This window comes from Bombina bombina, chromosome 2 (assembly GCF_027579735.1).
Source record: "Bombina bombina isolate aBomBom1 chromosome 2, aBomBom1.pri, whole genome shotgun sequence".
NCBI lineage: Eukaryota > Metazoa > Chordata > Amphibia > Anura > Bombinatoridae > Bombina > Bombina bombina.
The window spans coordinates 28512942-28539002 of NC_069500.1; the positions used below are offsets into that span (position 1 = coordinate 28512942).

Here is a 26061-nt window from a genome sequence, read left to right on the forward strand (position 1 = left end):
CGCCCTATTACAAATAACTTCTGTCTGAGCCACAAAACCCACTTACTGTACTTGTGTCGCCCTATTACACATAACTTCTGTCTGAGCCACAAAACCCACTTACTGTACTTGTGTCACCCTATTACACATAACTTCTGTCTGAGCCACATAACACACTTACTGTACTTGTGCCACCCTATTACACATAACTTCTGTCTGAGCCACATAACCCACTTACTGTACTTGTGTCACCCTATTACACATAACTTCTGTCTGAGCCACATAACCCACTTACTGTACTTGTGTCACCCCATTACACATAACTTCTGTCTAAGCCACAAAACCCACTTACTGTACTTGTGTCACCGTATTACACATAAATTCTGTCTGAGCCACATAACCCACTTACTGTACTTGTGTCACCCTATTACACATAACTTCTGTCTGAGCCACATAACCCACTTACTGTACTTGTGTCACCCTATTACACATAACTTCTGTCTGAGCCACATAACCCACTTAATGTACTTGTGTCACCCTATTACACATAACTTCTGTCTAAGCCACAAAACCCACTTACTGTGCTTGTGTCACCGTATTACACATAAATTCTGTCTGAGCCACACAGCCCACTTACTGTACTTGTGTCACCCTATTACACATAACTTCTGTCTGAGCCACATAACCCACTTACTGTGCTTGTGTCACCGTATTACACATAAATTCTGTCTGAGCCACATAACCCACTTACTGTACTTGTGTCACCCTATTACACATAACTTCTGTCTGAGCCACATAACCCACTTACTGTACTTGTGTCACCCTATTACACATAACTTCTGTCTGAGCCACATAACCCACTTACTGTACTTGTGTCACCCTATTACACATAACTTCTGTCTGAGCCACATAACCCACTTACTATACTTGTGTCACCCTATTACACATAACTTCTGTCTGAGCCACATAACCCACTTAATGTACTTGTGTCACCCTATTACACATAACTTCTGTCTGAGCCACATAACCCACTTACTGTACTTGTGTCACCCTATTACACTTAACTTCTGTCTGAGCCACATAACCCACTTACTATACTTGTGTCACCCTATTACACATAACTTCTGTCTGAGCCACATAGCCCACTTAATGTACTTGTGTCACCCTATTACACATAACTTTTGTCTGATCCACATAACCCACTTACTGTACTTGTGTCACCCTATTACACATAACTTCTGTCTGAGCCACATAACCCACTTACTGTACTTGTGTCACCCTATTACACATAACTTCTGTCTGAGCCACATAACCCACTTACTGTACTTGTGTCACCCTATTACACATAACTTCTGTCTGAGCCACATAACCCACTTACTGTACTTGTGTCACCCTATTACGCATAACTTCTGTCAGAGCCACATAACCCACTTACTGTACTTGTGTCACCCTATTACACATAACTTCTGTCTGAGCCACATAACCCACTTACTGTACTTGTGTCACCCTATTACACATAACTTCTGTCTGAGCCACATAACCCACTTACTGTACTTGTGTCACCCTATAACACATAACTTCTCTCTGAGCCACATAACCCACTTACTGTACTTGTGTCACCCTATTACACATAACTTCTGTCTGAGCCACATAACCCACTTACTGTACTTGTGTCACCATATTACACATAACTTCTGTCTGAGCCACATAACCCACTTACTGTACTTGTGTCACCCTATTACACATAACTTCTACCTGAGCCACACAGCCCACTTACTGTACTTGTGTCACCCTATTACAAGTAACTTCTACCTGAGCCACATAACCCACTTACTGTACTTGTGTCACCCTATTACACATAACTTCTGTCTGAGCCACAAAACCCACTTACTGTACTTGTGTCACCCTATTACACATAACTTCTGTCTGAGCCACATAACCCACTTACTGTACTTGTGTCACCGTATTACACATAAATTCTGTCTGAGCCACAAAACCCACTTACTGTACTTGTGTCACCCTATTACACATAACTTCTGTCAGAGCCACATAACCCACTTACTGTACTTGTGTCACCCTATTACACATAACTTCTGTCTGAGCCACATAACCCACTTACTGTACTTGTGTCACCCTATTACACATAACTTCTGTCTGAGCCACATAACCCACTTACTGTACTTGTGTCACCCTATAACACATAACTTCTCTCTGAGCCACATAACCCACTTACTGTACTTGTGTCACCCTATTACACATAACTTCTGTCTGAGCCACATAACCCACTTACTGTACTTGTGTCACCATATTACACATAACTTCTGTCTGAGCCACATAACCCACTTACTGTACTTGTGTCACCCTATTACACATAACTTCTACCTGAGCCACACAGCCCACTTACTGTACTTGTGTCACCCTATTACAAGTAACTTCTACCTGAGCCACATAACCCACTTACTGTACTTGTGTCACCCTATTACACATAACTTCTGTCTGAGCCACAAAACCCACTTACTGTACTTGTGTCACCCTATTACACATAACTTCTGTCTGAGCCACATAACCCACTTACTGTACTTGTGTCACCGTATTACACATAAATTCTGTCTGAGCCACAAAACCCACTTACTGTACTTGTGTCACCGTATTACACATAAATTCTGTCTGAGCCACATAACCCACTTACTGTACTTGTGTCACCCTATTACACATAACTTCTGTCTGAGCCACAAAACCCACTTACTGTACTTGTGTCACCCTATTACACATAACTTCTGTCTGAGCCACATAACCCACTTACTGTACTTGTGTCACCGTATTACACATAACTTCTGTCTGAGCCACAAAACCCACTTACTGTACTTGTGTCACCATATTACACATAAATTCTGTCTGAGCCACATAACCCACTTACTGTACTTGTGTCACCCTATTACACATAACTTCTGTCTGAGCCACAAAACCCACTTACTGTACTTGTGTCACCCTATTACACATAACTTCTGTCTGAGCCACAAAACCCACTTACTGTACTTGTGTCACCGTATTAATTCTGGTATCTGCTTTATTGTTGCACCACTTCTAGCTGTTTAATATCAATTTAAGTGCAAAAAAACTAAATCTTTTTTTCTTTAACATTAAAGGAATATACTGATGTGACTCCCATTGGTGAATATTACAGACTGCTAAACTAATATACTGATATGACTCTGATTGGTGAATTTTACAGACTGCTAAACCAATATACTGATATGACTCTGATTGGTGAATATTACAGACTGCTAAATTTATATACTGATATGACTCTGATTAGTGAATATTACAGACTACTAATCTAATATACTGATATGACTCTGATTGGTGAATATTACAGACTGCTAAACTAATATATGGATTTGACTCTGATTGGTGAATATTACAGACTACTAAACCAATATACTGATATGATTCTGATTGGAGAAAATTACAGACTACTAAACCAATATACTGATATGATTCTGATTGGTGAATATTACAGACTACTAAACTAATATACTGAAATGATTGGTGAATATTACAGACTGATAAACTCATATACTGATATGACTCTGATTGGTGAATATTACAGACTACTAAACTAATGTACTGATTTGACTCTGATTGGTGAATATTACAGACTGATAAACTAATATACTGATTTGACTCTGATTGGTGAATATTACAGACTACTAAACTTATATATTGATATGACTCTGTTGAATATTACAGACTACTCAACCAATATACTGATATATGATTCTGATTGGTGAATATTACAGACTACTAAACTAATATACTGAAATGACTCTGATTGGTGAATATTACAGACTACTAAACTAATATACTGATATGACTCTGATTGGTGAATATTACAGACTACTAAACTAATATACTGATATGGCTCTGATTTGTAAATATTACAGACTGCTAAACTAATATACTGATTTGACTCTGATTGGTGAATATTACAGACTGCTAAACTTATATACTGATTTGACTCTGATTGGTGAATATTACAGACTGCTAAACTTATATACTGATTTGACTCTGATTGGTGAATATTACCGACTGCTAAACTTATATACTGATTTGACTCTGATTGGTGAATATTACAGACTGCTAAACTTATAATATGCTGATATGACTCGAATTGGTGCATATTACATACGACTAATATACTGTAATGACTCTTATTGGTGAATATTACAGACTGCTAAACTTATATACTGATTTGACTCTGATTGGTGAATATTACAGACTGCTAAACTTATATACTGATTTGACTCTGATCGGTGAATATTACAGACTGCTAAACTTATAATATGCTGATATGACTCGGATTGGTGCATATTACATACGACTAATATACTGTAATGACTCTTATTGGTGAATATTACAGACTGCTAAACTAATATACTTATATGACCCACAAAATACAGTTTAATTATAATCACATTTTAGTTAAAAATCACATAGGAAATGACTGTTAATAGAAGATACATGCGTCTCAAATTTCCAAATTTATTCTGTACATTCTTTAAAAAACAGGTTAATGATGTGTGTTTTCTTCTGACTGGTGCTAATGGTTGAATGGAACCTTTGGGCCATAGTTTGGACTTCCTTGGTTTAGTACATTTGTAATTACTGATAAGGAAACTAGAGAGCTACAGAAACAGTACATATTTCAACACAACTAGGAGTGATACTTATGGAAGTTTGACTGTAAAACATGTCTGAATGCATAATCCTGTGCACAAGCAAATGTTTAAATCTGTAATTTGTTTCTCCTTTCAGATCCTCCTAAGGAGCCTGTACTGATTTGTCGGTCGAACAACTATCCAACTTCCTTCTACTGCAGCTGGCACCTCACTAGTCCTACCTATATCCCTAACTACTTTAACATCACAGTGATGTAAGTTTTTGTGATGACCGTAGAAATGTATGTGAATTAATAAAGGTCCTCAGAATACAGTTTATCTGGACAGTGAACAAACTGATCATATGTGTTATAGGGTGGGACAAAACTCAAGACCACTCTCAGCCTTTCTTATGATTGGACAAGGGAGGTATCTGATTTATAGAAGTGACTGAATGGTTTTTCTTTATTGTTTCCAGGCACGACTCAAAGCAGCTGTTCTGTGAAAGGGACAATTTTCCCAAAAACAGATGTCACATCAAGTACAGCCGCCTATTCTCTACATTAAAGTACACTGTGACAGTGGTGGTTACAAACGCGTTAGGGAAGAGCTCTACGTCCATCAGCTTTGATGAATTTTCTATAGGTAACTATTACAATACGGTATGAGCACGGCTGGAAATATCCACTAATATTGCAGTCACAAGCAATAGTAAGAAATTAGTCTTTTTTTTCTAAATTTTTATTTGATGGGACTAGTACCTTTTTCATTTTTGACTAGCAAAGCAAATGTTTTTCCTCACTGTTAAACTATAGTGATATTTTTCTACCTCTGGGTATGAGTCCTGTATTCACAGTGTGGTAATATGTTCAATGTTTTTTATCAAATGTGGTATATTTAAAGGGGCATTACCTGAAAATTGGACATATCATAAAAATACAGCCTTATATCTGAAAGCATTTTGCATTTAATGTTTAGACCTTCTATTGTCAGACAAATATAAGTTTCTCCAACATAGGTGTGTCCGGTCCACGGCGTCATCCTTACTTGTGGGATATTGTCTTCCCCAACAGGAAATGGCAAAGAGCCCAGCAAAGCTGGTCACATGATCCCTCCTAGGCTCCGCCTTCCCCAGTCATTCTCTTTGCCGTTGCACAGGCAACATCTCCACGGAGATGGCTTAGAGTTTTTTGGTGTTTAAATGTAGTTTTTATTCTTCAATCAAGAGTTTGTTATTTTAAAATAGTGCTGGTATGTACTATTTACTCTAAACAGAAAAGAGATGAAGATTTCTGTTTGTAAGAGGAAAATGATTTTAGCAACCGTTACTAAAATCGATGGCTGTTTCCACACAGGACTGTTGAGAGGAATTAACTTCAGTTGGGGGAAACAGTGAGCAGACTTTTGCTGCTTGAGGTATGACACATTTCTAACAAGACTTGGTAATGCTGGAAGCTGTCATTTTCCCTATGGGATCCGGTAAGCCATTTTTATTAAATAAGAATAAAGGGCTTCACAAGGGCTTTAAAGACTGGTAGACATTTTTCTGGGCTAAAACGATTGATTTATAAGCATTTTTAATAGTTTATAGCTTTGAGGAGTTATTTTATTCTTGGGAATTATGTTAAAGAAACGGCAGGCACTGTATTGGACACCTTTTTCACTGGGGGCCTTCTCTAATCATAGGCAGAGCCTCATTTTCGCGCCACTAATGCGCAGTTGTTTTTGGGAAGCAAGGCATGCAGATGCATGTGTGAGGAGCTCAGATACATAGAAAAAGCTTACTGAAGGCGTCATTTGGTATCGTATTCCCCTCTGGGCTTGGTTGGGTCTCAGCAAAGCAGATACCAGGGACTGTATAGGGGTTAAATATAAAAACGGCTCCGGTTCCGTTATTTTAAGAGTTAAAGCTTTCAAATTTGGTGTGCAATACTTTTAAGGCTTTAAGACACTGTGGTGAAATTTTGGTGAATTTTGAACAATTCCTTCATACTTTTTCACATATTCAGTAATAAAGTGTGTTCAGTTTAAAATTTAAAGTGACAGTAACGGTTTTATTTTAAAACGTTTTTTGTACTTTGTTATCAAGTTTATGCCTGTTTAACATGTCTGAACTATCAGATAGACTATGTTCTGTATGTGAGGAAGCCAAGGTTCCTTCTCATTTAAATAGATGTGATGTATGTGACAAACAATTTAGAGAAAATGATGCCCAAGATGATTCCTCAAGTGAGGGGAGTAAGCATGGTACTGCATCATCCCCTCCTTCATCTACGCCAGTCTTGCCCACACAGGAGGCCCCTAGTACTTCTAGTGCGCCAATACTCCTTACTATGCAACAATTAACGGCTGTAATGGATAATTCTATCAAAAACATTTTAGCCAAAATGCCCACTTATCAGCGAAAGCGCGACTGCTCTGTTTTAGAAAATACTGAAGAGCATGAGGACGCTGATGATAATGGTTCTGACATGCCCCTACACCAGTCTGAGGGGGCCAGGGAGGTTTTGTCTGAGGGAGAAATTTCAGATTCAGGGAAAATTTCTCAACAAGCTGAACCTGATGTGATTACATTCAAATTTAAATTGGAACATCTCCGCGCTCTGCTTAAGGAGGTGTTGTCTACTCTGGATGATTGTGACAATTTGGTCATTCCAGAGAAATTATGTAAGATGGACAAGTTCCTAGAGGTCCCGGGGCCCCCCGAAGCTTTTCCTATACCCAAGCGGGTGGCGGACATTGTAAACAAAGAATGGGAAAGGCCCGGCATACCTTTTGTCCCTCCCCCTATATTTAAGAAATTGTTTCCTATGGTCGACCCCAGAAAGGACTTATGGCAGACAGTCCCCAAGGTCGAGGGGGCGGTTTCTACTCTAAACAAACGCACTACTATCCCTATAGAAGATAGTTGTGCTTTCAAAGATCCTATGGATAAAAAATTAGAGGGTTTGCTTAAAAAGATGTTTGTTCAGCAAGGTTACCTTCTACAACCAATTTCATGCATTGTTCCTGTCACTACAGCAGCGTGTTTCTGGTTCGATGAACTAGAAAAGTCGCTCGATAAAGATTCTTCTTATGAGGAGATTATGGACAGAGTTCACGCTCTTAAATTGGCTAACTCTTTTACTTTAGACGCCACTTTGCAATTAGCTAGATTAGCGGCGAAAAATTCAGGGTTTGCTATTGTGGCGCGCAGAGCGCTTTGGCTAAAATCTTGGTCAGCGGATGCGTCTTCCAAGAACAAATTGCTTAACATACCTTTCAAGGGGAAAACGCTGTTTGGCCCTGACTTGAAAGAGATTATTTCAGATATCACTGGGGGTAAGGGCCACGCCCTTCCTCAGGATAGGTCTTTTAAGGCTAAAAATAAACCAAATTTTCGTCCCTTTCGCAGAAACGGACCAGCCTCAAGTTCTACATCCTCTAAGCAAGAGGGTAATACTTCTCAAACCAAGCCAGCCTGGAGGCCAATGCAAGGCTGGAACAAAGGTAAGCAGGCCAAGAAACCTGCCACTGCTACCAAGACAGCATGAGATGTTGGCCCCCGATCCGGGACCGGATCTGGTGGGGGGCAGACTTTCTCTCTTCGCTCAGGCTTGGGCAAGAGATGTTCTGGATCCTTGGGCGCTAGAAATAGTCTCCCAAGGTTATCTTCTGGAATTCAAGGAGCTACCCCCAAGGGGGAGGTTCCACAGGTCTCAATTGTCTTCAGACCACATAAAAAGACAGGCATTCTTACATTGTGTAGAAGACCTGTTAAAAATGGGAGTGATTCATCCGGTTCCATTAGGAGAACAAGGGATGGGATTCTACTCCAATCTGTTCATAGTTCCCAAAAAAGAGGGAACATTCAGACCAATCTTAGATCTCAAGATCCTAAACAAATTTCTCAAGGTTCCATCGTTCAAAATGGAAACCATTCGGACAATTCTTCCTACCATCCAGGAAGGTCAATTCATGACCACGGTGGATTTAAAGGATGCGTATCTACATATTCCTATCCACAAGGAACATCATCGGTTCCTAAGGTTCGCCTTTCTGGACAAGCATTACCAGTTTGTGGCACTTCCATTCGGATTAGCCACTGCTCCAAGAATTTTCACAAAGGTACTAGGGTCCCTTCTAGCGGTGCTAAGACCAAGGGGCATTGCAGTAGTACCTTACTTGGACGACATACTGATTCAAGCGTCGTCTCTACCACAAGCAAAGGCTCATACGGACATTGTCCTGGCCTTTCTCAGATCTCACGGGTGGAAAGTGAATGTAGAAAAAAGTTCTCTATCTCCGTCAACAAGAGTTCCCTTCTTGGGAACAATAATAGACTCCTTAGAAATGAGGATTTTTCTGACAGAGGCCAGAAAATCAAAACTTCTAAGCTCTTGTCAAGTACTTCATTCTGTTCTTCTTCCTTCCATAGCGCAGTGTATGGAAGTAATAGGTTTGATGGTCGCGGCAATGGACATAGTTCCTTTTGCGCGAATTCATCTAAGACCATTACAACTGTGCATGCTCAGTCAGTGGAATGGGGATTATACAGACTTGTCTCCGACGATACAAGTAGATCAGAGGACCAGAGATTCACTCCGTTGGTGGCTGACCCTGGACAACCTGTCACAAGGGATGAGCTTCTGCAGACCAGAGTGGGTCATTGTCACGACCGACGCCAGTCTGGTGGGCTGGGGCGCGGTCTGGGAACCCCTGAAAGCTCAGGGTCTTTGGTCTCGGGAAGAATCTCTTCTCCCGATAAATATTCTGGAACTGAGAGCGATATTCAATGCTCTCAAGGCTTGGCCTCAGCTAGCAAAGGCCAAATTCATACGGTTTCAATCAGACAACATGACGACTGTTGCGTATATCAACCATCAGGGGGGAACAAGGAGTTCCCTGGCGATGGAAGAAGTGACCAAAATAATTCAATGGGCGGAGACTCACTCCTGCCACTTGTCTGCAATCCACATCCCAGGAGTGGAAAATTGGGAAGCGGATTTTCTGAGTCGTCAGACATTTCATCCGGGGGAGTGGGAACTCCATCCGGAAATCTTTGCCCAAATAATTCAATTGTGGGGCATTCCAGACATGGATCTGATGGCGTCTCGTCAGAACTTCAAGGTTCCTTGCTACGGGTCCAGATCCAGGGATCCCAAGGCGACTCTAGTTGATGCACTAGTAGCACCTTGGAGCTTCAACCTAGCTTATGTGTTCCCACCGTTTCCTCTCATTCCCAGGCTGGTAGCCAGGATCAAACAGGAGAGGGTATCGGTGATCTTGATAGCTCCTGCGTGGCCACGCAGGACTTGGTATGCAGATCTGGTGAATATGTCATCGGCTCCACCATGGAAGCTACCTTTGAGACAGGACCTTCTTGTTCAAGGTCCGTTCGAACATCCGAATCTGGCCTCACTCCAACTGACTGCTTGGAGATTGAACGCTTGATTTTATCAAAGCGAGGGTTCTCAGATTCTGTCATTGATACTCTTGTTCAGGCCAGAAAGCCTGTAACTAGAAAAATCTACCATAAAATATCGAAAAAATATATCTGTTGGTGTGAATCTAAAGGATTCCCATGGAACAAGATAAAAATTCCTAAGATTCTATCCTTTCTTCAAGAAGGTTTGGAGAAAGGATTATCTGCAAGTTCTTTGAAGGGACAAATTTCTGCTTTATCTGTTTTACTTCACAAAAAGCTGGCGGCTGTGCCAGATGTTCAAGCTTTTGTTCAGGCTCTGGTTAGAATCAAGCCTGTTTACAAACCTTTGACTCCTCCTTGGAGTCTCAATTTAGTTCTTTCAGTTCTTCAGGGGGTTCCGTTTGAACCCCTACATTCCGTTGATATCAAGTTATTATCTTGGAAAGTTTTGTTTTTGGTTGCAATTTCTTCTGCTAGAAGAGTTTCAGAGTTATCTGCTCTGCAGTGTTCTCCTCCTTATCTGGTGTTCCATGCAGATAAGGTGGTTTTGCGTACTAAACCTGGTTTTCTTCCGAAAGTTGTTTCTAACAAAAATATTAACCAGGAGATAGTCGTGCCTTCTTTGTGTCCGAATCCAGTTTCAAAGAAGGAACGTTTGTTGCACAATTTGGATGTAGTTCGTGCTCTAAAATTCTATTTAGAGGCTACAAAGGATTTCAGACAAACATCTTCCTTGTTTGTTGTTTATTCTGGTAAAAGGAGAGGTCAAAAAGCAACTTCTACCTCTCTCTCTTTTTGGCTTAAAAGCATCATCAGATTGGCTTATGAGACTGCCGGACGGCAGCCTCCTGAAAGAATCACAGCTCATTCCACTAGGGCCGTGGCTTCCACATGGGCCTTCAAGAACGAGGCTTCTGTTGATCAGATATGTAAGGCAGCGACTTGGTCTTCACTGCACACTTTTACCAAATTTTACAAATTTGATACTTTTGCTTCTTCTGAGGCTATTTTTTGGAGAAAGGTTTTGCAAGCCGTGGTGCCTTCCATCTAGGTGACCTGATTTGCTCCCTCCCATCATCCGTGTCCTAAAGCTTTGGTATTGGTTCCCACAAGTAAGGATGACGCCGTGGACCGGACACACCTATGTTGGAGAAAACAGAATTTATGTTTACCTGATAAATTACTTTCTCCAACGGTGTGTCCGGTCCACGGCCCGCCCTGGTTTTTTAATCAGGTCTGATGATTTATTTTCTCTAACTACAGTCACCACGGTATCATATGATTTCTCCTATGCAAATATTCCTCCTTTACGTCGGTCGAATGACTGGGGAAGGCGGAGCCTAGGAGGGATCATGTGACCAGCTTTGCTGGGCTCTTTGCCATTTCCTGTTGGGGAAGAGAATATCCCACAAGTAAGGATGACGCCGTGGACCGGACACACCGTTGGAGAAAGTAATTTATCAGGTAAACATAAATTCTGTTTTTTATGCTTTTTCACTTATTTCTCTTTCTGTCTGAACAAAAGGACCCTAGCTACCCATTAACAATCATGTGTGTATAAATGTGGTATGAACATGCATTGTGGTTTACGCCCATGCAGTACCGATATAAAACTCTACTCTGCAGAGACTTGATCTTTTCTCTGAAGAGGATTTATCTGTTATTCTTCTCAGTTAATTTGTTGTAATTTAATTAATTTGGCCTGTTGTATGTAGTAACATCCACCTTAAGAGAGCTTTGTATGTTTTAACATCCACCTTAAGAGAGTACAAGTCTGGAGAGTTTTGTATGTAGTGACATCCACCTTAAGTGAGTACAAGTGTAGAGAGTTTTGTATGTAGTGACATCCACCTTAAGTGAGTACAAGTCTAGAGAGTTTTGTATGTAGTAACATCCACCTTAAGTGATAACAAGTCTAGAGAGTTTTGTATGTAGTAACATCCCTCTTAAGTGAGTACAAGTCTAGATAGTTTTGTATGTAGTAACATCTGCCTTAAGTGATAACAAGTCTAGAGAGTTTTTTGTATGTAGTAACATCCACCTTAAGTGAGTACAAGTCTAGAGAGTTTTGTATGTAGTAACATCCCTCTTAAGTGAGTACAAGTCTAGAGAGTTTTGCATGTAGTAACATCCCTCTTAAGTGATAACAAGTCTAGAGAGTTTTGTATGTAGTAACATCCCTCTTAAGTGAGTACAAGTCTAGAGAGTTTTGCATGTAGTAACATCCCTCTTAAGTGATAACAAGTCTAGAGAGTTTTGTATGTAGTAACATCCCTCTTAAGTGAGTACAAGTCTAGATAGTTTTGCATGTAGTAACATCCACCTTAAGTAATAACAAGTCTAGAGAGTTTTGTATGTAGTAACATCCCTCTTAAGTGAGTACAAGTCTAGAGAGTTTTGCATGTAGTAACATCCCTCTTAAGTGATAACAAGTCTAGAGAGTTTTGTATGTAGTAACATCCCTCTTAAGTGAGTACAAGTCTAGATAGTTTTGCATGTAGTAACATCCACCTTAAGTAATAACAAGTCTAGAGAGTTTTGTATGTAGTAACATCCCTCTTAAGTGAGTACAAGTCTAGATAGTTTTGCATGTAGTAACATCCCTCTTAAGTGATAACAAGTCTAGAGAGTTTTGTATATAGTAACATCCACCTTAAGTGAGTACACGTCTAGAGAGTTTTGTTTGTAGTAACATCCACCTTAGTGTGTACAAGTCTAGAGAGTTTTGTATGTAGTAACATCCACCTTAAGTGAGTACAAGTCTAGGGAGTTTTGTTTGTAGTAACATCCACCTTAAGTGAGTACAAGTCTAGAGAGTTTTGTTTGTAGTAACATCCACCTTAAGTGAGTACAAGTCTAGAGAGTTTTGTTTGTAGTAACATCCACCTTAAGTGAGTACAAGTCTAGAGAGTTTTGTTTGTAGTAACATCCACCTTAGTGTGTACAAGTCTAGAGAGTTTTGTATGTAGTAACATCCATCTTAAGTGAGTACACTTCTAGAGTTTTGTTTGTAGTAAAATCCACCTTAAGTGAGTACAAGTCTAGAGAGTTTTGTATGTAGTAACATCCACCTTAAGTGAGTACAAGTCTAGAGAGTTTTGTTTGTAGTAAAATCCACCTTAAGTGAGTACAAGTCTAGAGAGTTTTGTTTGTAGTAAAATCCACCTTAAGTGAGTACAAGTCTAGAGAGTTTTGTTTGTAGTAACATCCACCTTAAATGAGTACAAGTCTAGAGAGTTTTGTTTGTAGTAACATCCACCTTAAGTGAGTACAAGTCTAGAGAGTTTTGTTTGTAGTAAAATCCACCTTAAGTGAGTACAAGTCTAGAGAGTTTTGTTTGTAGTAAAATCCACCTTAAGTGAGTACAAGTCTAGAGAGTTTTGTATGTAGTAACATCCACCTTAAGTGAGTACAAGTCTAAAGAGTTTTGTATGTAGTAACATCCACCTTAAGTGAGTACACGTCTAGAGAGTTTTGTTTGTAGTAACATCCACCTTAAGTGAGTACAAGTCTAGAGAGATTTGTATGTAGTAACATCCACCTTAAGTGAGTACAAGTCTAGAGAGATTTGTTTGTAGTAACATCCACCTTAGTGAGTACAAGTCTAGAGAGTTTTGTTTGTAGTAAAATCCACCTTAAGTGAGTACAAGTCTAGAGAGTTTTGTTTGTAGTAAAATCCACCTTAAGTGAGTACAAGTCTAGAGAGTTTTATATGTAGTAACATCCACCTTAAGTGAGTACAAGTCTAGAGAGTTTTGTATGTAGTAACATCCACCTTAGTGAGTACAAGTCTAGAGAGTTTTGTATGTAGTAACATCCACCTTAGTGAGTACAAGTCTAGAGAGTTTTGTTTGTAGTAACATCCACCTTAGTGAGTACAAGTCTAGAGAGTTTTGTTTGTAGTAACATCCACCTTAAGTGAGTACAAGTCTAGAGAGTTTTGTATGTAGTAACATCCACCTTAAGTGAGTACAAGTCTAGAGAGTTTTGTTTGTAGTAACATCCACCTTAAGTGAGTACAAGTCTAGAGAGTTTTGTTTGTAGTAACATCCACCTTAAGTGAGTACACGTCTAGAGAGTTTTGTTTGTAGTAAAATCCACCTTAAGTGAGTACAAGTCTAGAGAGTTTTGTTTGTAGTAACATCCACCTTAAGTGAGTACAAGTCTAGAGAGTTTTGTATGTAGTAACATCCACCTTAGTGAGTACACGTCTAGAGAGTTTTGTTTGTAGTAACATCCACCTTAAGTGAGTACACGTCTAGAGAGTTTTGTTTGTAGTAAAATCCACCTTAAGTGAGTACACGTCTAGAGAGTTTTGTTTGTAGTAAAATCCACCTTAAGTGAGTACAAGTCTAGAGAGTTTTGTATGTAGTAACATCCACCTTAAGTGAGTACACGTCTAGAGAGTTTTGTTTGTAGTAAAATCCACCTTAAGTGAGTACAAGTCTAGAGAGTTTTGTATGTAGTAACATCCACCTTAAGTGAGTACAAGTCTAGAGAGTTTTGTTTGTAGTAAAATCCACCTTAAGTGAGTACAAGTCTAGAGAGTTTTGTTTGTAGTAACATCCACCTTAAGTGAGTACACGTCTAGAGAGTTTTGTTTGTAGTAACATCCACCTTAAGTGAGTACAAGTCTAGAGAGTTTTGTATGTAGTAACATCCACCTTAAGTGAGTACAAGTCTAGAGAGTTTTATATGTAGTAACATCCACCTTAAGTGAGTACAAGTCTAGAGAGTTTTGTATGTAGTAACATCCACCTTAAGTGAGTACAAGTCTAGAGAGTTTTGTTTGTAGTAAAATCCACCTTAGTGAGTACAAGTCTAGAGAGTTTTGTTTGTAGTAACATCCACCTTAAGTGAGTACACGTCTAGAGAGTTTTGTTTGTAGTAACATCCACCTTAAGTGAGTACAAGTCTAGAGAGTTTTGTATGTAGTAACATCCACCTTAAGTGAGTACAAGTCTAGAGAGTTTTATATGTAGTAACATCCACCTTAAGTGAGTACAAGTCTAGAGAGTTTTGTATGTAGTAACATGCACCTTAAGTGAGTACAAGTCTTGAGAGTTTTGTTTGTAGTAAAATCCACCTTAAGTGAGTACAAGTCTAGAGAGTTTTGTATGTAGTAACATCCACCTTAAGTGAGTACAAGTCTAGAGAGTTTTGTTTGTAGTAACATCCACCTTAAGTGAGTACAAGTCTAGAGAGTTTTGTTTGTTGTAAAATCCACCTTAAGTGAGTACAAGTCTAGAGAGTTTTGTTTGTAGTAACATCCACCTTAAGTGAGTACAAGTCTAGAGAGTTTTGTTTGTAGTAACATCCACCTTAAGTGAGTACAAGTCTAGAGAGTTTTGTATGTAGTAACATCCACCTTAAGTGAGTACAAGTCTAGAGAGTTTTGTTTGTAGTAACATCCACCTTAAGTGAGTACAAGTCTAGAGAGTTTTGTTTGTAGTAACATCCACCTTAAGTGAGTACAAGTCTAGAGAGTTTTGTTTGTAGTAACATCCACCTTAAGTGATTACACGTCTAGAGAGTTTTGTTTGTAGTAAAATCCACCTTAAGTGAGTACACGTCTAGAGAGTTTTGTTTGTAGTAAAATCCACCTTAAGTGAGTACAAGTCTAGAGAGTTTTGTTTGTAGTAACATCCACCTTAAGTGAGTACACGTCTAGAGAGTTTTGTTTGTAGTAAAATCCACCTTAAGTGAGTACACGTCTAGAGAGTTTTGTTTGTAGTAAAATCCACCTTAAGTGAGTACAAGTCTAGAGAGTTTTGTTTGTAGTAAAATCCACCTTAAGTGAGTACACGTCTAGAGAGTTTTGTTTGTAGTAAAATCCACCTTAAGTGAGTACAAGTCTAGAGAGTTTTGTTTGTAGTAACATCCACCTTAAGTGAGTACAAGTCTAGGGAGTTTTGTTTGTAGTAACATCCACCTTAAGTGAGTACACGTCTAGAGAGTTTTGTTTGTAGTAACATCCACCTTAAGTGAGTACAAGTCTAGAGAGTTTTGTTTGTAGTAAAATCCACCTTAGTGTGTACAAGTCTAGAGAGTTTTGTTTGTAGTAACATCCACCTTAGTGTGTACAAGTCTAGAGAGTTTTGTTTGTAGTAAAATCCACCTTAGTGAGTACAAGTCTAGAGAGTTTTGTTTGTAGTAACATCCACCTTAAGTGAGTACAAGTCTAGAGAGTTTTGTATGTAGTAACATCCACCTTAAGTGAGTACAAGTCTAGAGAGTTTTGTTTGTAGTAACATCCACCTTAAGTGAGTACAAGTCTAGAGAGTTTTGTATGTAGTAACATCCACCTTAGTGAGTACAAGTCTAGAGAGTTTTGTTTGTAGTAACATCCACCTTAGTGAGTACAAGTCTAGAGAGTTTTGTTTGTAGTAACATCCACCTTAGTGAGTACAAGTCTAGAGAGTTTTGTTTGTAGTAACATCCACCTTAAGTGAGTACAAGTCTAGAGAGTTTTGTTTGTAGTAACATGCACCTTAGTGTGTACACGTCTAGAGAGTTTTGTTTGTAGTAACATCCACCTTAAGTGAGTACAAGTCTAGAGAGTTTTGTTTGTAGTAACATCCACCTTAGTGAGTACAAGTCTAGAGAGTTTTGTTTGTAGTAACATCCACCTTAGTGAGTACAAGTCTAGACAGTTTTGTTTGTAGTAACATCCACCTTAGTGAGTACAAGTCTAGAGAGTTTTGTTTGTAGTAACATCCACCTTAAGTGAGTACAAGTCTAGAGAGTTTTGTTTGTAGTAAAATCCACCTTAAGTGAGTACAAGTCTAGAGAGTTTTGTTTGTAGTAACATCCACCTTAGTGAGTACAAGTCTAGAGAGTTTTGTTTGTAGTAACATCCACCTTAAGTGAGTACACGTCTAGAGAGTTTTGTTTGTAGTAACATCCACCTTAAGTGAGTACACGTCTAGAGAGTTTTGTTTGTAGTAACATCCACCTTAGTGTGTACCAGTCTAGAGAGTTTTGTTTGTAGTAAAATCCACCTTAAGTGAGTACAAGTCTAGAGAGTTTTGTTTGTAGTAACATCCACCTTAGTGTGTACCAGTCTAGAGAGTTTTGTTTGTAGTAAAATCCACCTTAAGTGAGTACCAGTCTAGAGAGTTTTGTTTGTAGTAAAATCCACCTTAAGTGAGTACAAGTCTAGAGAGTTTTGTTTGTAGTAAAATCCACCTTAAGTGAGTACACGTCTAGAGAGTTTTGTTTGTAGTAACATGCACCTTAGTGTGTACAAGTCTAGAGAGTCAGTGTGAGAGACAGAACAGTATGCTGGTTTTTCCGAGGACAGGATCCAGCTACAGTATATCACTCTGTGAAATTATTCTCTCTCTCATTGGGTGGGCATAGTCAGTGCAGGAATAAATATGTCTCTACATAAATACCTGCTACAAAGGAATTGTTTTAAAGTTGAAACATTAATATTTTAATGGCATGAGTTTTGTTCTGTTTTGTCCAAGCTTACTGTAGTGATGTGTTTTCTAAACATGAATGTGTTCCTAATAAATCAGTTTACCTGCAGGAGTCTATTAAATGGCTTACAAATAGCTACTTTACCTTTGTTTTTCAAATTAAATAGCTACAGTTTGCTTGTAGAAAAAAAATCAGTACTGCAGTATTGGCTATAGAAAAGCTATACTGGTAAGAGGCAGCAACATAAATCATCCTCCCAGGTGGGGTGAGCCTATTTGAAAGGGTGTTCCTGCAGCTGATTTGAATACAATACATTCCTATCAGCTGTTTTCCAGAATACTCTGTTCCTTTAACAATAGTTTAATGTCCCTTTAAGGTATGTTTTGGAATACTTGTGGGGCTACAGACTTGCACAGTAAAGTTATTTTCACATTTTGGGCGCACAAAATATTTTGCTTGCAGACAGTTATATTCCAGAATTCACAAAACACTCTAATGCTTTAGACAGATTTGTTGGCAATCACTTCACTACCACGACTGTTGCTCACTAAACTGAAAGCCCTTATGGTACTAAATCTGATTGTGATAACAGAAACTATCTTTGGCAAAAGGTTGAGTTTACTAGAGGGGTTAAAGGCACCAGACACCAAAACTGGTGCAAGACATTATAGTGCTACCAGGTGATAACTTTTCTCTCTACATAAGGGTCAGTTATAAGCTGACTGAGAGATCTATGAAAGGAAAAATGTAATAACGCAGCTGTGGAAACACACAGAGCAAAGGAGAAGCTACGAGCCGTGAAAACTAAAGCGCGATCAAAGAAAGAAACGAGTGAGAAAACGAGAGTGAGGATAATTCCAAAGCCATCATGATGTCAGGCACTTCATCCTGAGAAAACGTTCCATATTTTTAATTACGTTGGCTTCTTGTTCTTCTGGCAACACGTGTTGTTAGTGCGCCAATAAAACTAATTAAATTGGAAAGACATGGAGAAAAGAACATTTGGACATGGCTGTGAAACTGCTGAGGTTTTGTGGCTCGATGACATTCTAGTTTTCATATTCTACAATCTATGTGGACTCCATCTTTATTTAATGTTAAAATCCCCAAAAAATGGTATTGTGTTAACCTGGTAATTGCTGTTATTGAGATATTAGACCTTGGTTGGACTCTGTCAGGCTATAAGCTTCTGAGCTACACAGGAAAAAACACAAGAAATGTGTAGTAGTCTCCTGCTTCGTCTTGCCTTAAATGTTTACATATTACTTTTGAGTGATATTTGATATTTTAAGTAATATTGGTTTCCCAGTGTCAGTGAGGAAAAAAATCTAGTGAGAACTTGGAGTAAAAAACCCACCCAGAATAGTTTGTAGTTCTGCATGGTCAGTGTGCAAATATGTTCATAGCCTTAAACACTAAGGCCTAGATTTGGAGTTTGGCGGTAGATGGGCTGTTAACGCTCCGCAGGCTTTTTTCTGGCCGCACCATAAAATTAACTCTGGTATCGAGAGTTCAAAAAAAGGCTGCGTTAGGCTCCAAAAAAGGAGCGTAGAGCATTTTTACCGCAAATGCAACTCTTGATACCAGAGTTGCTTACGGACGCGACCAGCCTCAAAAACGTGCACGATTCCCCCATAGGAAACAATGGGGCTGTTTGAGCTGAAAAAAAACCTAACACCTGCAAAAAAGCAGCGTTCAGCTCCTAACGCAGCCCCATTGTTTTCTATGGGGAAACACTTCCTACGTCTGCACCTAACACTCTAACATGTACCCCGAGTCTAAACACCCCTAACCTTACACTTATTAACCCCTAATCTGCCGCCCCCGCTATCGCTGACCCCTGCATTATATTATTAACCCCTAATCTTCCTCTCCGTAAACCGCCGCTACCTACGTTATCCCTATGTACCCCTAATCTGCTGCCCCTAACACCGCCGACCCCTATATTATATTTATTAACCCCTAACCTGCCCCCCACAACGTCGCCGCCAGCTACCTACAATAATTAACCCCTAATCTTCCGACCGCAAAGCGCCGCCACCTACGTTATCCTTATGTACCCCTAATCTGCTGCCCCTAACACCGCTGACCCCTATATTATATTTATTAACCCCTAATCTGCCCCCCACAACCTCGCCGACACCTGCCTACACTTATTAACCCCTAATCTGCCGAGCGGACCTGAGCGCTACTATAATAAAGTTATTAACCCCTAATCCGCCTCACTAACCCTATCATAAATAGTATTAACCCCTAATCTGCCCTCCCTAACATCGCCGACACCTAACTTCAATTATTAACCCCTAATCTGACGACCGGAGCTCACCGCTATTCTAATAAATGTATTAACCCCTAAAGCTAAGTCTAACCCTAACACTAACACCCCCCTAACTTAAATATAATTTAAATCTAACGAAATAAATTAACTCTTATTAAATAACTTATTCCTATTTAAAGCTAAATACTTACCTGTAAAAAAAAATCCTAATATAACTACAATATAAATTATAATTACATTGTAGCTATTTTAGGATTAATATTTATTTTACAGGCAACTTGGTAATTATTTTAACCAGGTACAATAGCTATTAAATAGTTAAGAACTATTTAATAGTTACCTAGTTAAAATAATAACAAAATTACCTGTAAAATAAATCCTAACCTAAGTTATAATTAAACCTAACACTACCCTATCAATAAATTAATTAAATAAAATACCTACAATTACCTACAATTAACCTAACACTACACTATCAATAAATAAATTAAATACAATTCCTACAAATAACTACAATTACATAAACTAACTAAAGTACAAAAAATAAAAAAGAACTAAGTTACAAAAAATAAAAAAATATTTACAAACATAAGAAAAATATTACAACAATTTTAAACTAATTACACCTACTCTAAGCCCCCTAATAAAATAACAAAGACCCCCAAAATAAAAAAAATGCCCTACCCTATTCTAAATTAATACATTTAAAAGCTCTTTTACCTTACCAGCCCTGAACAGGGCCCTTTGCGGGGCATGCCCCAAGAAAATCAGCTCTTTTGCCTGTAAAAAAAAACATACAATACCCCCCCCCAGCATTACAACCCACCACCCACATACCCCTAATCTAACCCAAACCCCCCTTAAATAAACCTAACACTAAGCCCCTGAAGATCTTCCTACCTTGTCTTCACCATACCAGGTTCACCGATCGGTCCAGAAGAGCTCCTCCGATGTCCTGATCCAAGCCCAAGCGGGGGGCTGAAGAGGTCCATGATCCAGCTGAAGTCTTCATCCAAGCGGGGCAGAAGAGTTCTTCCATCCGATTGAAGTCTTCATCCAAGCAGCATCCATCCGGAGCGAAGCGGCAGCATCCTGAAGACCTCCACCGCGGAACATCCATCCTGGCCGACGACTGAATGACGAATGACGGTTCCTTTAAATGACGTCATCCAAGATGGCGTCCCTCGAATTCCGATTGGCTGATAGGATTCGGAATTCGAGGGACGCCATCTTGGATGACGTCCCTTAAAGGAACCGTCATTCGTCGGGAGACGCCGGAAGAAGAGGATGGATCCGCGTCGGCTGCTTCAAGATGGACCCGCTCCGCACCGGATGGAAGAAGATCGAAGATGCCGCTTGGAGAAGATGTTTGCCGGTCCGGATGTCCTCTTCTTGCCGGATAGGAGGAAGACTTTGGAGCCTCTTCTGGACCTCTTCAGCACCGGATGCCAGGACGGATCGGTGATACCTGGATGGTGAAGACAAGGTAGGAAGATCTTCAGGGGCTTAGTGTTAGGTTTATTTAAGGGGGGTTTGGGTTAGATTAGGGGTATGTGGGTGGTGGGTTGTAATGTTGGGGGGGGATTGTATGTTTTTTTTTACAGGCAAAAGAGCTGATTTTCTTGGGGCATGCCCCGCAAAGGGCCCTGTTCAGGGCTGGTAAGGTAAAAGAGCTTTTAACTCAATTAATTTAGAATAGGGTAGGGCATTTTTTTATTTTGGGGGTCTTTGTTATTTTATTAGGGGGCTTAGAGTAGGTGTAATTAGTTTAAAATTGTTGTAATATTTTTCTTATGTTTGTAAATATTTTTTTATTTTTTGTAACTTAGTTCTTTTTTATTTTTTGTACTTTAGTTAGTTTATGTAATTGTAGTTATTTGTAGCATTTGTATTTAATTTATTTATTGATAGTGTAGTGTTAGGTTAATTGTAGGTAATTGTAGGTATTTTATTTAATTAATTTATTGATAGTGTAGTGTTAGGTTTAATTATAACTTAGGTTAGGATTTATTTTACAGGTAAATTTGTTATTATTTTAACTAGGTAACTATTAAATAGTTCTTAACTATTTAATAGCTATTGTACCTGGTTAAAATAATTACAAAGTTGCCTGTAAAATAAATATTAATCCTAAAATAGCTATAATATAATTATAATTTATATTGTAGCTATATTAGGATTTATTTTACAGGTAAGTATTTAGCTTTAAATAGGAATAATTTATTTAATAAGAGTTAATTTATTTTGTTAGATTTAAATTATATTTAAGTTAGGGGGGTGTTAGTGTTAGGGTTAGACTTATCTTTAGGGGTTAATACATTTATTAGAATAGCGGTGAGCTCCGGTCGTCAGATTAGGGGTTAATAATTGAAGTTAGGTGTCGGCGATGTTAGGGAGGGCAGATTAGGGGTTAATACTATTTATGATAGGGTTAGTGAGGCGGATTAGGGGTTAATTACTTTATTATAGTAGCGCTCAGGTCCGCTCGGCAGATTAGGGGTTAATAAGTGTAGGCAGGTGTCGGCGACGTTGAGGGGGGCAGATTAGGGGTTAATAAATATAATATAAGGGTCGGCGGTGTTAGGGGCAGCAGATTAGGGTACATAAGGATAACGTAGGTGGCGGCGCTTTGCGGTCGGCAGATTAGGGGTTAATTATTGTAAGTAGCTGGCGGCGACGTTGTGGGGGGCAGGTTAGGGGTTAATAAATGTAATACAGGGGTCGGCGGTGTTAGGGGCAGCAGATTAGGGGTACATAAGTATAACGTAGGTGGCGGTTGGCAGATTAGGGGTTAAAAAATTTTAATTGAGTGGCGGCGATGTGGGGGGACCTCGGTTTAGGGGTACATAGGTAGTTTATGGGTGTTAGTGTACTTTAGGGTACAGTAGTTAAGAGCTTTATGAACCGGCGTTAGCCCAGAAAGCTCTTAACTCCTGCTATTTTCCGGCGGCTGGAGTTTTGTCGTTAGAGCTCTAACGCTCACTTCAGAAACGACTCTAAATACCAGCGTTAGAAAGATCCCATTGAAAAGATAGGATACGCAATTGACGTAAGGGGATCTGCGGTATGGAAAAGTCGCGGCTGAAAAGTAAGCGTTAGACCCTATTTTGAGTGACTCCAAATACCGGCGGTAGCCTAAAACCAGCGTTAGGAGCCTCTAACGCTGGTTTTCACGGCTACCGCCGAACTCTAAATCTAGGCCTAAGGGCTGTGTTTATCAAACAAAGGCAACTGTTTTAGACGTGTAGGTTCATGAATGCTTACCATATATACTACCCCTGCTTCTTCAACTCCCTCCTGCAACTGTTCTGTCCATTTCTATCATCTATCTATATAGTGTTTATCTATCTCTTGATCCATTTATATCTATCTTTCTGTCTATCTCTGTATCCATTCATATCTATCTATCTATCTATCTATCTATCTATCTATCTATCTATCCATTATCAATCTATCTCTCTATCCATTTATATCTAACTCTCTATCTATCTATCTACCTGTCTATTTATCTATCTCTTTATCCATTCATATCTATCTATCTATCTATCTATCTATCTATCTATCTATCTATCTATCTATCTATCTATCTATCTATCTATCTATCTATCATATATCTATACATTATCAATCTATCTCTCTATCCATTAATATCTACCTATCTATCTATCTATCTATCTATCTATCTATCTATCTATCTATCTATCATCTATCTACCTGTCTATTTATCTATCTCTTTTTTTTCAAAATCTTTTTATTAAGGATCCGTAATACAACATACAACATAATGCATAATTATACAGTAATGACAAATGACATTTGTCTAGCAAACGTTATAACCCCTTAAGGACCAGCGACGTACCCTGTATGTCGCTGGCCTTTTTTTGGGACTTGATTGTTTTATAGCACGGTCTTGCCACCAGCGTTGAGACTGCTCTATTCCACAAAGCCTGCTGGAGGGAGGGCATTAATAGCGTGTTCTTGCTAAACTTGTGCTATTATTCCCTGAAAAATCCCTTAAACGACCAGTGACATACAGGGTACATTGTGGTCATTAAGGGGTTAATACACATTATTGCTATAAGGAATAAAGCAATCAAGTATGATTAAACACGTATCACGGATTCTCATTTTAACCTTTTATAAATTAGTTTTAACAGAACTTCAGTGTCTCAATGTCTGTAACAATATCCATTTTGATAAACCTAATCTGTTAGTAAATAATCCAATGTTTTAGTAATTCGAAAGCTTAATAGCTGTACCAGTCTTCAAAGTAAGCCAGTAATGGCTATGATCTACGGTATATACGCTCTCATTTAATGTCAAGGGGGGGATTAGGACTTCTAGTAGTAATTCTCTTTATTTATCTATCTCTTTATCCATTAATATCTATCTATTTCTTTATCCATATCCATATATCTATCATCTATCTATATAGTGTTTATCTATCTCTTGATCCATTTATATCTATCTTTCTGTCTATCTCTGTATCCATTCATATCTATCTATCTATCTATCTATCTATCTATCTATCTATCAGATATCTATCTATCATCTATCTATACATTATCAATCTATCTCTCTATCCATTCATATCTATCATCTATCTATCTATCTATCTATCTATCTATCTATCTATCTATCTATCTATCATCTATCTATACATTATCAATCTATCTCTCCATCCATTTATATCTACCTCTCTATCTATCTATCTATCTATCTATATATCATCTATCTATCTATCTATCTATCTATCTATCTATCTATCTATCTACCTGTCTATTTATCTATCTATTTATCCATTCATATCTATCTATCTATCTATCATCTATCTATACATTATCAATCTATCTCTATCCATTAATATCTACCTATCTATCTATCATCTATCTACCTGTCTATTTATCTATCTCTTTTTTTTCAAAATCTTTTTATTAAGGATCCGTAATACAACATACAACATAATGCATAATTATACAGTAATGACAAATGGCATTTGTCTAGCAAACGTTATAATACACATTATTGCTATAAGGAATAAAGCAATCAAGTATGATTAAACACGTATCACGGATTCTCATTTTAACCTTTTATAAATTAGTTTTAACAGAACTTCAGTGTCTCAATGTCTGTAACAATATCCATTTTGATAAACCTAATCTGTTAGTAAATAATCCAATGTTTTAGTAATTCGAAAGCTTAATAGCTGTACCAGTCTTCAAAGTAAGCCAGTAATGGCTATGATCTACGGTATATATGCTCTCATTTAATGTCAAGGGGGGGATTAGGACTTCTAGTAGTAATTCTCTTTATTTATCTATCTCTTTATCCATTAATATCTATCTATTTCTTTATCCATATCCATATATCTATCATCTATCTATATAGTGTTTATCTATCTCTTGATCCATTTATATCTATCTTTCTGTCTATCTCTGTATCCATTCATATCTATCTATCTGATATCTATCTATCATCTATCTATACATTATCAATCTATCTCTCTATCCATTCATATCTATCATCTATCTATCTATCTATCTATCTATCTATCTATCTATCTATCTATCTATCATCTATCTATACATTATCAATCTATCTCTCCATCCATTTATATCTACCTCTCTATCTATCTATCTATCTATCTATCTATCATCTATCTATCTATCTATCTATCTATCTACCTGTCTATTTATCTATCTCTTTATCCATTAATATCTATCTATTTCTTTATCCATATCCATATATCTATCTCTTGATCTATTCATATCTATTTGTCTGTCTATCAGTTTATCCATTCTATCATCTATCTATGTATCTATCATCTATATGACTTTCTATCTATCTATCTATCTATCTATCTATCTATCTATCTATCTATTTTTCTCTTTATCAATTCATATCTATCTGTATCCTTCTTGCTATCTGTCTGTCTATCTATCTATGTATATCTAGCTATCTATCTCTTTGTTAATCCATATCTATCTGTGTGTGTATCTATTTCTAAAATATCATAAATACTTTTTTGTTTATATGTTTGTTTTTATGATAAAGTTATTCATTCTAAACCATGCCCTATTATAAGATATATTTGTATTGTTCTCAGTATGTTTCCTTAATGTACTCTATACACACTTCTAGTAATGCTCATTTCTTTGAATTGATTATAGTTATGAAAAGATTTTATAAAAATGTAATTCTAAATTTTAACAAATAATAATGTGTTAAAAAGAAACAAAATACAGACAGTAATAAATGGTTATGACTTAATACTAGTTACAAGAGAAGACCTGCAGAGTTTGGCACGTAGGTTA

At 38.1% G+C, this 26061-nt stretch overlaps 1 protein-coding gene across 3 annotated transcripts in view; it reads left to right on the forward strand.

Annotated features, from left to right (window-relative positions):
• The window catches only part of CNTFR (ciliary neurotrophic factor receptor), a 1195985-nt gene that overhangs the window by 988313 nt on the left and 181611 nt on the right, over positions 1 to 26061 (forward strand). For all 3 annotated transcript variants that reach the window (XM_053700981.1, XM_053700983.1, XM_053700982.1), the window contains exons 7-8: positions 4795 to 4912; positions 5116 to 5282. In XM_053700981.1, the coding sequence (XP_053556956.1) occupies positions 4795 to 4912; positions 5116 to 5282 (285 nt within the window). The remainder of the gene's footprint in view (positions 1 to 4794; positions 4913 to 5115; positions 5283 to 26061) is intronic.